The sequence below is a fragment of the Meleagris gallopavo genome, chromosome 33, assembly GCF_905368555.1.
Source record: "Meleagris gallopavo chromosome 33, MGAL_WU_HG_1.1, whole genome shotgun sequence".
Lineage (NCBI taxonomy): Eukaryota > Metazoa > Chordata > Aves > Galliformes > Phasianidae > Meleagris > Meleagris gallopavo.
The window spans coordinates 52,199-67,500 of NC_139437.1; the positions used below are offsets into that span (position 1 = coordinate 52,199).

Genomic DNA, 15,302 nt, shown 5'->3' on the forward strand with positions numbered 1-15,302 from the left:
TTTGGGGACACAGTGACACCCCACAGACATGGGGCACACTACAAAGACTCACTACAAAGATTAGGGGTAGGGTTAGGGTTGTGGTAGGATTAGGATAGGAATAGAACTAGTGTTTCCGTAAGGATAGGGTTTGATTTAGGCTTAGGGTTAGTGTTAGGGTTATGGGTCTGAGGCTGATGGGGAAGGTGGTTTTGGGTTGTATGAGATCAAGAGCTGGGCATCTGGAATGGACAATTCCACTCACGTTGAACCCATTGGGCTGAAGATGGACAACTCCCGTTGTTTTGGGGTCAACGGATTCCAGCTTGGGGGATTTGAGTTGACCCAACATAACGGCATTGACACCGATGTCCCCAACACCACCACTGCTGACGTCACCACTCCCAGTGGCACCAGGAATCCCAGTCTCAACATCTGCAGCATCTCCAGCCCCAAGACTGACCTCAACATCTCCACCCTCCAATTCTCTGACTGCACAAACACAAACACACCCCACATCCCCACCACCACCCCATGGACCTCTCAGAACACCTCTGAGACTCAACCCCATATGGGCTACCGGTGCTACGATGACTTCTCCCCAACCCAGCTGCGCTTCGTTCTCCCGCTGCGCCTCGAGCTCTTCCTCGTCCTCTTCCTCCTCCCCTTTGCCATCACCGTGTTCTGCTACATCCGCCTCATCCGTGCCCTCCTCACTCGACCCCACATCCCTCTGCAGAAGAAGTACCGCACCGTGGGGCTGGCCGTGGCCACCATGGTCATCTTTGGGGTCTGCTTTGGACCCTACAACCTCTCGCATGTGGTGGGCTTTGTGCAGCAGCGCAGCCCCACGTGGAGGCCCTACGCTCTGCTCCTCACCACCCTCAGCCCCGCGCTCGACCCCTTCATCTTCTATTTCTCCTCCAGTGCTGTGCGGAGGGCGGTCAGTGGGGTGGTGGGGGCGGTTCGGGGCACAGTGTGTGGGTTTTGGGGTTGGTGTGGACAAAGGGAGTGAGCCCCAACCAGGAGGAGGTTACGGGTAAATGAGGTTGTGGTGACTGGAGTGGGTTTGATGGGGTGGGAGGTGAGAAATGGGGATGGGGCCGATGTCTGTGTGGTCAAAGTGGTCCCATGGATGTGTCCAGTGTTTGTGGGCCAACCAACTCTTGGTCAGTGTTGGGTTGTCCCACGGGGTTGGGGTCAACATGGACCCATGGGTGAGGTCAGTGGGGTCACTGAGGTCCCATGGATGCGATCAATGCGGTCAGTGCAGAACCGTGATGTGACTCAATGTTGTCCCCAGTGTCCAATGGGGTTGGGGTCAATGTGAACCAATGGATCGGAGCCAACGTTGCTTTATCCCCAGTGACACCAACTCCTTCAGTGTCCCCCATGTCTGCAATGCCCTCAATATCCAGCAACGCCTCCAGTGTCCCCAGTGTGCCCAACACCCTCAGTGCTCCCCGTGCCCCCACTACTCCCACTGGCCTGACAGCTGGCCATAACTTCAGGGCCATCAGCTCTTCACGGAAACCCCTCAGCACACGGACCCTCTCTCCAGGGAAGGCAGCTGTTCCCACATCAGAGGACATCTGGAGCCTCAAAGCAGAGTCCCAACATCCCACAGACATCAGGAGGTGCCCTGAACCCTTTAGACCTGATCATAGGTGCCATAACCAGGCTGAGATGCTAATTAAAACTACTTCAGCAGCCGTGTGTTTGTCTGTTAGCTCCTGACACCGGTCTGAGTGGTGGGTTTGTGTTGCACCAGAAGGGCTGGCAGGGTGGGAGCGGGACAGTCCTGTGTGGAGGGAATCCCCAAAAGATCTCCTGTGGGGCGTATGTGAAGCCATGGGGAAACGTGTCAGCGAGGGGAAGGAGGTTGGTTGATTTCTGCCATTGCTGCCGTGACCATCCAGTGGAGCTGAGCCTTCTGTGCCACCGCTGGGCTTTGCCATTCAGAAGTGATCACCTCCTGGCTCTGTTCAGCTCGGCAGACTCGGCTCTCTCAGGCTTTTCTGTCTCCGACATCAGAAGAACTCTGGTTTCCAGTCTCACAACTCGTCGGTTGCAAAAAGGGTTGAACTTCTCACTTTCCAATGGCTTCAACTGCAGGCACAGAATTCTGACTTCAAGGCTCCTTGCCAGCAACTTACAACAGAATATATCTATCCAATAACTTACAGAAAGTCCATCACTTCATCCTCCGAGATCCCCCTCTAAATGTTCCTCTTCCTCTTTGCTTTCTGGTTTGCACTACAGCCGCTGCCAGGAAGCATGACTGCATTTTCCTGCTCTTCTGTTTCTCTTTTTATTTCTATTCCTCTTCTGCTTCTTCCCCATTGCTGTACAACTTGTAGGCAATTTCAGCCAGTTGTGACAGAGACATGAAACCCCATCAGCTTTCTGCAGCTGCTTTTAGGTATCAGAGGCCAACTGTCCAGCGCACAGCATGCGAAACTGTTTTATTCTCTTCCCGTCCTGCATCCAAACCAGCCCAGCTCAGGTGTGCTGTTGGTCACACGTCTGTGGGGTCACCCAAAGGTCCCTGCTGCTGCCCCCACAGGATATGGCAGGGGAAAGCAGAGTGGGAACAGAGCGTGGTACCCAAAGTGCGTGGTGACAGCTGGCTGGATGTGCTGGGGACTGCATGTGACATCCCACGTGGGACAAACCATTGGAGCCACGTGTGCTGTGTCTGGCATCCCCTTGGAGGACACCACGCACTGGCAGCGCTTTGCAGGCAGCGTGTGACAGCTGAGAGGTGGCAGCGTGTGTGGGACACCCCAACAGGGACTGCAATTGCAGCTGCATGCGTGGCAGCCCACGGCAGATCCCCAAAGACACCACGCCTTGGGGACCACAATTGCAACATCAGGAGGTGACGTCATGTCACTTCTTGTCCCCATGGGAAACTGAAAGCATCTCTCCAGCCACTCCCTGTCCCAGCTGCAGTCTCGCTGTCCCCAAGCTGCTCCTGCCTCATGGCACCAATGGCGCTGGCCCTCATCCTGGGTGAGTGACAATGGGGACGTGGTGCCACGGGGGTTGGTGGCCCTGTGTGGAACCAGGACCGTGTCCCTTGCAGGTTGGTGGCTGGTGGCTGCGAGCAGAGCACAGCAACGTGAGTATGGGGACAGGGGGAGAATGGGGAGAGAGGGAGGGGAGCGTGGTCAGCTGGCCATGAGAGGGGCAGAGGAGGGTGTGCAGGGACAAGGCTGACTGCTGTCCCCTGTCCCAGTGTCCCCACCCTCCCTGTCGCTGCACCCCAGCCAGGGGGTGTCCGTGGGGGACACTGTCACCCTGCGCTGCCACCTGCCCCAGCTGGCTGCACGAGTTGAACTCTGCCAGGAAGGATATAGGGGAACTGAAATGTGCAAGGACATGGACGTGCTCCAGGACACAGCTGAGTTCTCCTTGGTTAATGTACGGAAATGGAAGATGCAGTGAAGTATTGGTGTCAGTACAGGGTGTTCCAGCCACCAGGGACATCGAAGAAGAGTGACCCCGTGGAGCTGCTGGTGACAGGTGAGGACATTGTGGCAAGCAGATGGCCCTGGTCTGTTCCTATAGAGCTGTGTTCCATCACTGTCTCCTCTCTGCACTCAGATCACAGTTATCCCCCACCTGGCATTTCCCTGTACCCAAAGAACGTGTGGAGTTGGGGACCAATGTCACCATCCAGTGCTGGAACCAGTACGGGGGCACCATCTTCCTGCACAAGGCTGGGCATTCAGCCCCTATCCAGCACCAGGTCCCTGATTTTGGGGGCACGGCCACCTTCACCATCTTTGGGGTGACCCCATCCGACTCTGGCACCTACAGGTGCTCCTACTGTATTGGAGGCTCCTACCTTCTATTGTCACCCCTTGGGGATAATGTGACCCTGGAAGTAATTAGCAGACCTGTAAGCCCAGGTAAGTCAGGCCTTCCCATTTTGTGCTCCCATTTATACTCATGCGTGACAGTGTCACTGCACTCCTACTGCCCTGAGGTGGTGGCCAGGGATGGGACACCCAAACACCCACATCCCCCAGGTGACAATGGAAGGCCCCATGGGAACCTGGTGGCAGCAGTGGCGGGGGGCTGTGCTGCTGCCATTGCCTTCATCCTTGTGGTTATTGTCTCCTTTCTCCTTGCTGCCCACAGACGACAGATACGAAGCCCTGGTGGGGAAGGAGTTAAATGACTTTATTCCCCATGTATTACCTACAAAGCTGTGCAGGTGTTGTTTGAGACCTCAATAATCCCACCCTTATCTCCTTCCCTTTATGACTCAGGTGCCACTACCAGAAGCCCCAAGGCCGTGCAGTTCCAGGTCAGTGTCTACATCAGGGGACCCCTAACCCCAACCTGCCCCACTGCCCCTGCCCCGGACCTCACTTGGAAAACCCAAACCCTGCCTGTGGGGACCCCAAGGAAAACCCCTGCTTTTAAGTCTTCCCATGACATTGTGTGCACCCCCAAATCCAGCCCATGGGGACATCCAAATCACCGCCATGGCGATGCCCCACACCCCAGAGTGAAGCCCCCTGGGATGCTCCAAGCCTTCAACACCCTCAGACCCTATGGGCAGCCCCAAACCACAGCGGGATGCCCATAACACCACCACAGAGAACCCCAGTGTCTCACCCACAGCTTCCCAAATTCTACACCACCCCAGACTCCCAACCCCCCCCTCGCACAGCCCCCACACATTACACAATGCCATCATCCCCTCAGGCGTGTTGGGATCCCATGGTCACACTGCTGTCCCTGTGTCCCCAGGTGTCCCCCGCTGACAGCCAGGCTCTGACCTACGCCCAGCTGCAAGTTCTGACCCCCAGCACCCACCCCCTCGGCTCTTCTACCACCCCTGAGCCCTCCGTTATCTACGCCCAGGTGGGCACTGGGGGACCCCGCTGATGCCCCCACCTGCGGGCACAAAGACGTGGATGTCGTGTGCACACACCAAGTGTGCGCGGTGCCGCTGTGCTCCGTGTGCTCACCATCACCTGTGACTTACATCCCTGTACCTGTGCACGTGAACACGTGGCTGTGGATTAAACGTGTGTGCACCATCCCGTGTGCACAACAGGTGTGCAAACACACGTGTGGGACACGCTGAACTCTGCGCCTCCGTGTGTGTCTGTGCGACGCCGTGTGCGTGCGCCAAACAGCTGGACACACTGCTGCTCACGTGTGTCCTTAGCATGTGCTCCCTGTGTCTGCACTCCATGTGTGCCTGCACAGCACATGCACGCCATCAACACGTGCCCCGTGTCTGCACCACATCTGTCCCCGCAGCACACACGTGTCCTTATCGTGTGCTCCCCACGGCGCATCTCCATCTCCACAACCCAAACCAGCCCCCATCCCACCACGGTTTTGGGGCAGGATTTGTGGCGAGGAGGGAAAATGCATTTTGATGACATGATGCCACCTCCTCATCTAACAGTTTCCCCAGTGAGTGGTGGCAGCGTTGGGGCCTCCACAGGGTGCACTGCGGTGCTGTCACACAGCAGCAGCTCAGCACCACACAGCTTTTGTTCTCACTGACCCCGTCCCACTGAGTTCGGGGAAAGAATCGGAGAAACCAAGGAAGAATTCATCAGTGGAGATGAAATCTATTCACTGAGACCGAAAAGGAGAAGAGAAAAAACAGTAATGATAACCATATAGATGTATAGATTTTTCCAAAGCAAGTGATGCACAAAGGAATTGCTCAGCACCCAAAGAGCAAGGATAGAACCAGGACATGAAGTAGGAGATGGAAGGGGAGGAAAGGGACATTTTGGGGGATGTCCATAAGAGGGATAGACTGGGACAGATAAGGGTGTCTCAGGATTGGTGGTGGTGTTTTGAAGTGGATTGGAGAGTGTTAAGGTATTTGAGGGGATAAGGCGGGATTTTGGGGTAAGAGATGAGCATTAAAGGATTTGGTGTGAGTGGGAAGCATTTGGGATGCACCAGGGAGAATTTGGGGTTGTTAGATTAGGGGAGATGAGCTGGTCTGGGATAAGAAGAGGACACCAGGCAGTCCCAAGCTGGTGTTTGGGAATTCCAGCTAGGGAATTTGAGGTCTGTCCCCTTCCATACACCCCAAAAATGAAGCACCTGGGGATGCCCGTCAGCACGGTAATTCAGTGTTCACGGTGGTGTAGATAACGGGGGGTTGGCTGGTGTTGGGGAACTGGGAGTCTGGGAGCACGGGATGGCAGCTGGCATCTCGACGTAAGTCAGATCCTCGCTGTCCCTGGGGGGCACCTGGAGAAACAGGAGGAGAGTGGGGTGCTACCATGGGGGTCCCCAAGATGGGTGGGTGGAGGGTGGGCCTCTGGTGCTCAGGTGTAGGTATGAGGTGGATGTGATCATGAGAAGTCTGCAGTTCTGAGGGTGATGAGATTTGGGGTCCACAAAGGAGGATATTTGAGGCCCAGCTATGGTCTTGGGGTGTTTAGGGACTGGGGGAATACAGGGGCCCTTTTTTGTGTTCCCCATGTGTCACGGGGATTCTGTGTGGATGCACGTAGGGTCCCTCTACTCATGTTGTATGTGCCTATATGTTCAGGGGGGATTAAGTCTTGGAGGGCTTCTGTGGGTCTGGGGACTTAGGTTTGTGGGCTGAGGGTTCCCCGCAATGCAGGTTTGGATTTCCCATGAGCTGGATACAGGTGGGGCACATAAATGTCAGAGTAAGCCATGTGAGGCTGGGGGTCGTTTGTGGGCCTGATGGGAAGGGTGTGGGTCTGCATAGTGATGTTCCCCGTGGGCCCCAAGGGGTGAACTGGGATTTGAAGTGGGTCCACTGACCCAGACACTTACCTGGAACTGCACTGACTTGGGCATTTCAGGGGTGACACCTGCATCAAAATGGGGAGGGGGAAGGGTGGGGGTTACGGGGTGTCTCAAGATACAAGTGGGGGATGCATAAAGATCTGTAAGGGATCAAAGGACAGAGAGGGAACACCTTGGTGGATCTGTAGGGAACAGAAGAGGACACTTGGGGCATTCAATTAGGGATAGAAAGAGGAGGCAGAGCACACTTGAGGGCATCGATAGGGGATGGAAACCTTTTAAACCCTTCCTCACCAGGGCTCCTATCTCTGCTTGTCCAGAGGCTGCGGGCATCGAGGACGAAGTAGAGGCCCAGGCTGAAGACGAAGACAGCAGCACAGCCCCTCACCACCGCCACCACCAGGTTCCCATGGGACCGCCCCTTGGCACCTGTGGGGTGCGAGTGTTTGGGTGTCCCCATCACAGGGCAGGGATGCAGGGACAGTTCCACCCATGGCTGACACTGGGACATGCAAATGGGGCCTCGGACCTAACTGGGGGTGCAGGTGTGGTCCTTGGGGTTGTGGGATGATGTATTGGTGCTGGCAGAGGCACCCTGAGTGGGTGAAGGTGGCCGTGCCCCACCAGTGGGATCCTCACGCTGGACGGGGGCCAAGCATTTAACTCTGTGCAGGAGGAATGTGCCACCATAACCCCCATTCCAGCACTGGGTGGTGACATCCGTCCCCATTGCCACACGTTCCCTGCGCTCAGGGAAATGCTGAGTTGGGGGAAGCTGCGGTTTGTGTGCAGGGAGGAGAAGAGATGGGACTTGGCCTTGTGGGAAAAGCTCAGGGCCAGCTGGTGTCCATAGCGCCCTCACCTGTCAGCACCAGCTCCACGGGCTCACTCTTATTTGATGTCCACAGTGGCTCTGACACCTGGTACCGACACTGATACGTCCCCGCATCTTCCAGCTTTGTGACAGCAAAGGAGAACTCAGCTGTATCCTGCTCCTTGTCTTTTTCCTTGTCGGATCTCAGAGTTCCATTCAACCAGAGCTGGACCCAGGCTCGCACGCGGGGCAGGTGGCACCTTAAGGTGACAGTGTCCCCCAGGGGCACCGCCTGGCTGGGATGCAGTGACAGGGAGGGTGGGGGCACTGGGACAGGGGACAGCAGTCAGCCTTGTCCCTGCACACCCTCCTCTGCCCCTCTGATGCCCCCCTGACCACGCTGCCCCTCCCTCTGGCCCCACTCTCCCCCTGTCCCCATACTCACGTTGCTGTGCTCTGCTCGCTGCCACCAGCCACCAACCTGCAAGGGACACGGTCCTGGTCCCACACAGGGCCACCAACCCCCGTGGCACCACGTCCCCATTGTCACTCACCCAGGATGAGGGCCAGCGCCATTGGTGCCATGAGGCTGCAGCAGCTTGGGGACAGCGAGACTGCAGCGGGGACAGGGAGTGGCCGGAGAGGCAATCTCATTTCCCCTTGGGGACAGGATGACGTGCTATCTCCACCTCGTGACACATTTCCCCCATTTGTGGTGGCACCGCTTTGTCCCCTGTTGGCTGACACACACACACAGCATTGCACACAGACCCTCTTTGTGTGTCCCACTCAGGCGATCACCCCTCGAGTGTCACAGACTGTCCCCAGAGTTCTGTCAGCACGTGGCCTCGTCTGCTGTCCCCCATGGGACGCCAAACATAGCACACATGGCTTCATTGGTGCACTGGGATCTGCGCCCTTCGGGCCCCACGTTGGGCACCGCAAGGACTGCAGTGCTGGCAGCAGCTCAGCACCACACAGCCCTTCACTCACTGACCGCCCTCTTGGTGCACTGGGTGAGAACTAACCAAGAAAATGCAGAACTCACTGGTTGCAATAAAAACTAATTTAATAGGGTAGAAAAGGAAGAGAGAAATCATGATGATGGTCATATGGATGGTTCACAGGCCGGTTCTGTCTGGTTCTTTCACTGATGTGGTGGGGGGACCCGTGAAGCCATGCCCTGGGAAAGGGGAAAGGGGGAAATGGGGAATGGGTAGGGAGATGGGCCTAGGTAAAAACCGGTAGCAACCATCTGAGGAGAAATGGTAATTTACTAAATAAAGATGTCAGAATGCAAAGAAATTCAGTGTTGCACAATGTAATATAACATAGCTGAAATTTAAGCTAATAAATCAATTACAATCAGAGTGTGTCCAAAACCAAAGTTCTTACTCTAATGCTGAAGTCAAGATGGCTGGGGAGCACACACGTTGCTGGGAGGAGCAGAAAGGGAAAAGAGAGGACTGCTCATTAACTGCCAACAGTTTTAACTTTCCCTCTGAATGGAAAACAGACAACAGAACAACACAAAGTCCTCTGGGGTACGTAGTGTGCAGTTCTTCTTCCCTTTGGGGAACCAGGTGTGTGGAACTATCCACGATCCATGCAACTGGATCACTAGCTCTTTTACTCTCAGTGTACCACATGAAGTTATGATGCGGAATGCCAATAACCAGAAATCATAAACCCATGACAGGTAATAATATTTACAGATTTACAAAACAAGCGATGCTCAGCGCAACTGCTCACCGCCGTGCAGCCAATGCTAAAACCTGGGAGAGATTTTGGGAACCAGTGGGTGAGAAGGGATTTGAGGATGATAAAGAAGGATTTGGGGGTTAGAATCGATGATTTGGGGTTTTGTTGTCACTTTTGAGTGTGTGGGGGCACACTGGTGAGGATTTGGGGATGTTAGATTGGGAGCGTTTGGGATTCTGTTGGCTAAGACTGGTAAACAGGGGTCTACCAAGCAGGGTGGGCTGGAATCGTTAATTTTGTGGATCCTAAGCATATTTTGGGGAGGTCTCATTATGGTCTGAGGATGCCAGACACGAGTTCTGAGGGGGTTTGGGGCTAGGGGAGCGGGGGAGGCTTAGACCGGAGGACTCCATAGGTCAGATATGGGGGGTCCTATGCATGGCATTTGGGTGTTCCACTATGGCTTGGGGTGGCCATAGGATTTGGGGGCTCTGCAGGAGGTCTGGGGATTCCCTGGGACTTTGTGCTGGCTGTGCTCCGTCTGGGCTCAATGTTCTCAGTTTCTGGGGGTGCCTGTAGGGTCTGTGTGTGTGTAGGGCTGGAAGAGCACAAGAAAGGCTGGGAGGATTCTATCTGGTATTCCCACCACGTAGATTTTAGTTTTTCCATGGGCTTGGGGATTGCACATAGAGACAGAGTAAGGCATATGAAACTGGGAGTCCCTTGGCGTCCACGTGGACAGGGTTTGGAGTTCACAGTGGGATTTGCTGGGGACCCAAGGGGTAGGTTGTGTTTAGGGATTGCCTGACATTGTCCTGGAACTGAATGGCTATCTGGGGGAGGGGCATCTGTATTAAAATTGGGAGGGGAGATGGATGGAGGGCACCAGAGAGCAAGAGGGGCATGGAAGCGAAGGCAGGGTAACGTTAAAGGGATTTATCCACCTATGAAATATGGAAGATGAGGAAGGACACAGCTGGAGGGAGGTATAGGGATTGAAAGGTATGTGAGGGAGACTGGAGGGTATATACGCTATCAGAGAGGAAGCAGAAAATACTTGCGGGGGAACTAAAGGCGTTCTATTGAGAGTCAAAGTGATTCAGCTGTCTTCCCTACCAGGGCTGTCATCTCTTTGTATCCACAGGCTGCGGGCATCGAGGAAAAGTAGAGGCCCAGGCCAAAGACGAGGGCGGCAGCGCAGCCCCTCACCACTGCCACCACCAGGTTCCCACGGGACCTCCTCTCATCACCTGTGGGGCCCAGCAGTGTGCGTGTCCCCATCCCCGGCCATCGCCTCCACGAGGATGGGATGCAGAGACACTGCCAGCAACGAGAGACACCAGGGACACGGAAATGGGGGCTCAGACCCACCTGGGGGAGCAGGTTCGGAATTCACTTCCAGTGTCACATTATCCCCAAGGGGTGACAATAGAAGGTAGGAGCCCCTGGGCTGGTAGGAGCACCTGTAGGTGCCAGAGTCGGATGGGGTCACCCCAAAGATGGTGAAGGTGGCCGTGCCCCCAAAATCAGGGACCTGGTGCTGGATAGGGGCTGAGTGCCCAGCCTTGTGCAGGAAGATGGTGCCCCTGTATTCCTGGTTCCAGCACTGGATGGTGACATTGGTCCCCAACTCCACACGTTCTTTGGGTATCAGGGAAATGCAGGTGGGGGATAACTGTGATCTGAGTGCAGAGAGGAGACAGTGATGGAACACAGCTCTATAGGAACAGACCAGGGCCATCTGCTTGCCCAATGTCCTCACCTGTCACCAGCAGCTCCACGGGGTCACTCTTCTTCGATGCCAACAATGACACAAATATCAACAGCTGTACTTCACTGCATCTTCCTCCTACATGTCAACCAAGAGCAACTCAGCTGTGTCCTGAAGCAAGTCCAAGTCCTTGCAGCATTTCATATATCCTTCCTGGCAGAGTTCAACTCTGTCAGCCACGCTGGGGCAGGTGGCAGCTCAGGGTGACATTGTCCCCCATGGTGCAGCGACAGGGAGGGTGGGGGCACTGGGACAGGGGACAGCAGTCAGCCTTGTCCCTGCACACCCTCCTCTGCCCTTCTGATGCCCCCTGCCCACGCTGCCCTCCCTCTCTCCCCATTCTCCCCCTGTCCCCATACTCACGTTGCTGTGCTCTGCTCGCAGCCACCAGCCACCAACCTGCAAGGGACACGGTCCTGGTCCCACACAGGGCCACCAACCCCCGTGGCACCACGTCCCCATTGTCACTCACCCAGGATGAGGGCCAGCGCCATTGGTGCCATGAGGCAGGAGCAGCTTGGGGACAGCGAGACTGCAGCTGGGACAGGGAGTGGCTGGAGAGATGCTTTCAGTTTCCCATGGGGACAAGAAGTGACATGACGTCACCTCCTGATGTTGCAATTGTGGTCCCCAAGGCGTGGTGTCTTTGGGGATCTGCCGTGGGCTGCCATGCATGCAGCTGCAATTGCAGTCCCTGTTGGGGTGTCCCACACACGCTGCCACCTCTCGAGTGTCACACGCTGCCTGCAAAGCGCTGCCAGCACATGGCCTTGCGTGGTGTCCCCAAGGGGATGCCAGACACAGCACACGTGGCTCCAATGGTTTGTCCCACATGGGATGTCACATGCAGTCCCCAGCACATCCAGCCAGCTGTCACCACGCACTTTGGGTACCACGCTCTGTTCCCACTCTGCTTTCCCCTGCCATATCCTGTGGGGGCAGCAGCAGGGACCTTTGGGTGACCCCACAGACGTGTGACCAACAGCGCACCTGAGCTGGGCTGGTTTGGATGCAGGACGGGAAGAGAATAAAACAGTTTCACATGCTGTGCGCTGGACAGTTGGCCTCTGATACCTAAAAGCAGCTGCAGAAAGCTGATGGGGTTTCATGTCTCTGTCACAACTGGCTGAAATTGCCTACAAGATTTACAGCAATGGGGAAGAAGCAGAAGAGGAATAGAAATAAAAAGAGAAACAGAAGAGCAGTAAAATGCAGTCATGCTTCCTGGCAGCGGCTGTAGTGCAAACCAGAAAGCAAAGAGGAAGAGGAACATTTAGAGGGGGATCTCGGAGGATGAAGTGATGGACTTTCTGTAAGTTATTGGATAGATATATTCTGTTGTAAGTTGCTGGCAAGGAGCCTTGAAGTCAGAATTCTGTGCCTGCAGTTGAAGCCATTGGAAAGTGAGAAGTTCAACCCCTTTTGCAACCGACGAGTTGTGAGACTGGAAACCAGAGTTCTTCTGATGTCGGAGACAGAAAAGCCTGAGAGAGCCGAGTCTGCCGAGCTGAACAGAGCCAGGAGGTGATCACTTCTGAATGGCAAAGCCCAGCGGTGGCACAGAAGGCTCAGCTCCGCTGGATGGTCACGGCAGCAATGGCAGAAATCAACCAACCCCCTTCCCCTCGCTGACACGTTTCCCCATGGCTTCACATACGCCCCACAGGAGATCTTTTGGGGATTCCCTCCACACAGGACTGTCCCGCTCCCACCCTGCCAGCCCTTCTGGTGCAACACGAACCCACCACTCAGACCGGTGTCAGGAGCTAACAGACAAACGCACGGCTGCTGAAGTAGTTTTAATTAGCATCTCAGCCTGGTTATGGCACCTATGATCAGGTCTAAAGGGTTCAGGGCACCTCCTGATGTCTGTGGGATGTTGGGACTCTGCTTTGAGGCTCCAGATGTCCTCTGATGTGGGAACAGCTGCCTTCCCTGGAGAGAGGGTCCGTGTGCTGAGGGGTTTCCGTGAAGAGCTGATGGCCCTGAAGTTATGGCCAGCTGTCAGGCCAGTGGGAGTAGTGGGGGCACGGGGAGCACTGAGGGTGTTGGGCACACTGGGGACACTGGAGGCGTTGCCGGATATTGAGGGCATTGCAGACATGGGGGACACTGAAGGAGTTGGTGTCACTGGGGATAAAGCAACGTTGGCTCCGATCCATTGGTTCACATTGACCCCAACCCCATTGGACACTGGGGACAACATTGAGTCACATCACGGTTCTGCACTGACCGCATTGATGGCATCCATGGGACCTCAGTGACCCCACTGACCTCACCCATGGGTCCATGTTGACCCCAACCCCGTGGGACAACCCAACACTGACCAGGAGTTGGTTGGCCCACAAACACTGGACACATCCATGGGACCACATTGACCACATTGACATCGGCCCCATCCCCATTTCTCACCTCCCACCCCATCAAACCCACTCCAGTCACCACAACCTCATTTACCCGTAACCTCCTCCTGGTTGGGGCTCACTCCCTTTGTCCACACCAACCCCAAAACCCACACACTGTGCCCCGAACCGCCCCCACCACCCCACTGACCGCCCTCCGCACAGCACTGGAGGAGAAATAGAAGATGAAGGGGTCGAGCGCGGGGCTGAGGGTGGTGAGGAGCAGAGCGTAGGGCCTCCACGTGGGGCTGCGCTGCTGCACAAAGCCCACCACATGCGAGAGGTTGTAGGGTCCAAAGCAGACCCCAAAGATGACCATGGTGGCCACGGCCAGCCCCACGGTGCGGTACTTCTTCTGCAGTGGAATGTGGGGTCGGGTGAGGAGGGCACGGATGAGGCGGATGTAGCAGAACACGGTGATGGCGAAGGGGAGGAGGAAGAGGACGAGGAAGAGCACAAGGCGCAGCGGGAGAACGAAGCGCAGCTGGGTTGGGGAGAAGTCATCGTAGCAGCGGTAGCCCATGTGGGGTTGAGTCTCAGAGGTGTTCTGAGAGGTCCATGGGGTGGTGGTGGGGATGTGGGGTGTGTTTGTGTTTGTGCAGTCAGAGAATTGGAGGGTGGAGATGTTGAGGTCAGTCTTGGGGCTGGAGATGCTGTAGATGTTGAGACTGGGATTCCTGGTGCCACTGGGAGCGGTGACGTCAGCAGTGGAGGTGTTGGGGACATCGGTGTCAATGCCGCTATGTTGGGTCAACTCAAATCCCCCAAGCTGGAATCCGTTGACCCCAAAACAATGGGAGTTGTCCATCTTCAGCCCAATGGGGTCAACGTGAGTGGAATTGTCCATTCCAGATGCCCAGGTCTTGATCTCATACAACCCAAAACCACCTTCCCCATCAGCCTCAGACCCATTGACCCCAAACTCTCTGTAATACTCCGCCACAAAGACGATGGAACAATGGGACAACGCCACCACCCAAAGGACGGCGCTGGCGGCCATCGTCCGCCATAACCTCCGGCGCCGGTTGTAGCGGTGTGGGAACACGACCCCAAAGTAGCGCTCCACACTGAGGGCAGCCATAAAGAGAGTGCTGAGGTAGATGCTGGAGTAGAAGCAGAAGTTTGCAATGGGGCAGAGCGCTTTGGGGAAGGGCCACAACATGTTGGCAGCCACCTCAGCCATCTTGAAGGCAAGGAAGAGGAGGACAAGGAGGTCGGCGGTGGTGAGGTGGAGGAGGAGGAGGTCGGCAGCGGTGAGCTGGGGATGAGGACGGTGACATCGGATTTTGGTGAGGAGGATGATGAAGGTGATGACGTTGGCAGGAAAACCCACAGCGAAGGTCAGCGCGTGGATGGTGAGGAGGAGCATGGCGAGAGGAAGGCTGCAGGGCTGAGGAACACAGAGCTGTAGGGCAGGATATGGGGTCATACTGATGCTATGGAATGGGACATGGTATCAAACCGGAGCTATAGGAGGGGCTAAGGGGTGATATCAGAGCTATGGGTTGGACTATGGAGTCAAGGGGCTATGGGGCAGCGACGTGGGGCACAAATGGGGCTGTGGGGCAATATGTCAAGTCATGGGGCTACGGGCTCATAGGACTATGGGGCAGGAAATGAGGATATGGGGTTGGATGTGGAGATACGGGGCAGGATACGGGGCAGTGGGGTGAGATATGGGCCTATGGGAGTGATATGGGGTTGTGGGAAGGTATATGTAGTGCTAGTACTCCCAAAGACATGAGGATGAGCACGGCAGGAGGAAGGCTCCCGAGCTGTGGGACATAAAGCTATGGAGCAGGACAGAGAGCACAGGACATGGGGTAAGATTTGGGGTTATGGGGCGTGATGTGGGATC

The 15,302-nt window shown here is 55.8% G+C and overlaps 4 protein-coding genes and 1 pseudogene across 5 annotated transcripts; 2 read left to right on the plus strand and 3 right to left on the minus strand.

The window, feature by feature from the left end:
- The first annotated feature begins 185 nt into the window (after window positions 1-185).
- Window positions 186-1,655, plus strand: LOC146542067 (free fatty acid receptor 3-like). Its single transcript, XM_085214699.1, has one exon. The coding sequence runs from the start codon at window positions 227-229 to the stop codon at window positions 992-994; it is 768 nt and encodes a 255-aa protein (XP_085070825.1). The 5' UTR covers window positions 186-226; the 3' UTR covers window positions 995-1,655.
- A 1,020-nt stretch (window positions 1,656-2,675) lies between these two features.
- LOC100541598 (T-cell-interacting, activating receptor on myeloid cells protein 1) lies at window positions 2,676-5,087 on the plus strand. The gene is given in 9 exon segments (XM_085214705.1): window positions 2,676-2,994; window positions 3,068-3,103; window positions 3,221-3,414; window positions 3,417-3,507; window positions 3,589-3,618; window positions 3,621-3,896; window positions 4,017-4,148; window positions 4,260-4,297; window positions 4,747-5,087. Coding segments are annotated over 9 exon segments (966 nt in total). The 5' UTR covers window positions 2,676-2,963; the 3' UTR covers window positions 4,885-5,087.
- A 946-nt stretch (window positions 5,088-6,033) lies between these two features.
- LOC109364845 (uncharacterized) lies at window positions 6,034-8,327 on the minus strand. The gene is given in 7 exon segments (XM_085214701.1): window positions 6,034-6,141; window positions 6,144-6,225; window positions 6,784-6,821; window positions 7,051-7,185; window positions 7,619-7,897; window positions 8,016-8,051; window positions 8,125-8,327. Coding segments are annotated over 7 exon segments (723 nt in total). The 5' UTR covers window positions 8,225-8,327; the 3' UTR covers window positions 6,034-6,088.
- A 1,851-nt stretch (window positions 8,328-10,178) lies between these two features.
- LOC104909208 (platelet glycoprotein VI-like) lies at window positions 10,179-11,754 on the minus strand (annotated as a pseudogene). Its single transcript, XR_014880721.1, has 5 exons — window positions 11,515-11,754; window positions 11,406-11,441; window positions 11,034-11,289; window positions 10,643-10,953; window positions 10,179-10,521 (listed from the first exon to the last, which is right to left on the minus strand). The product of XR_014880721.1 is annotated as a platelet glycoprotein VI-like (transcript).
- A 1,108-nt stretch (window positions 11,755-12,862) lies between these two features.
- LOC104916708 (free fatty acid receptor 2-like) lies at window positions 12,863-15,018 on the minus strand. The gene has a single exon (XM_010727719.2). The coding sequence runs from the start codon at window positions 14,871-14,873 to the stop codon at window positions 13,524-13,526; it is 1,350 nt and encodes a 449-aa protein (XP_010726021.2). The 5' UTR covers window positions 14,874-15,018; the 3' UTR covers window positions 12,863-13,523.
- Window positions 15,019-15,302: the final 284 nt, after the last annotated feature.

Excerpts from the sequence above, each read along its gene's own strand:
- LOC146542067 (XM_085214699.1), top strand. The coding sequence starts at position 227 with ATGGACAATTCCACTCACGTTGAACCCATTGGGCTGAAGATGGACAAC.
- LOC104916708 (XM_010727719.2), bottom strand. The coding sequence starts at position 14,873 with ATGACCCCATATCCTGCCCTACAGCTCTGTGTTCCTCAGCCCTGCAGC.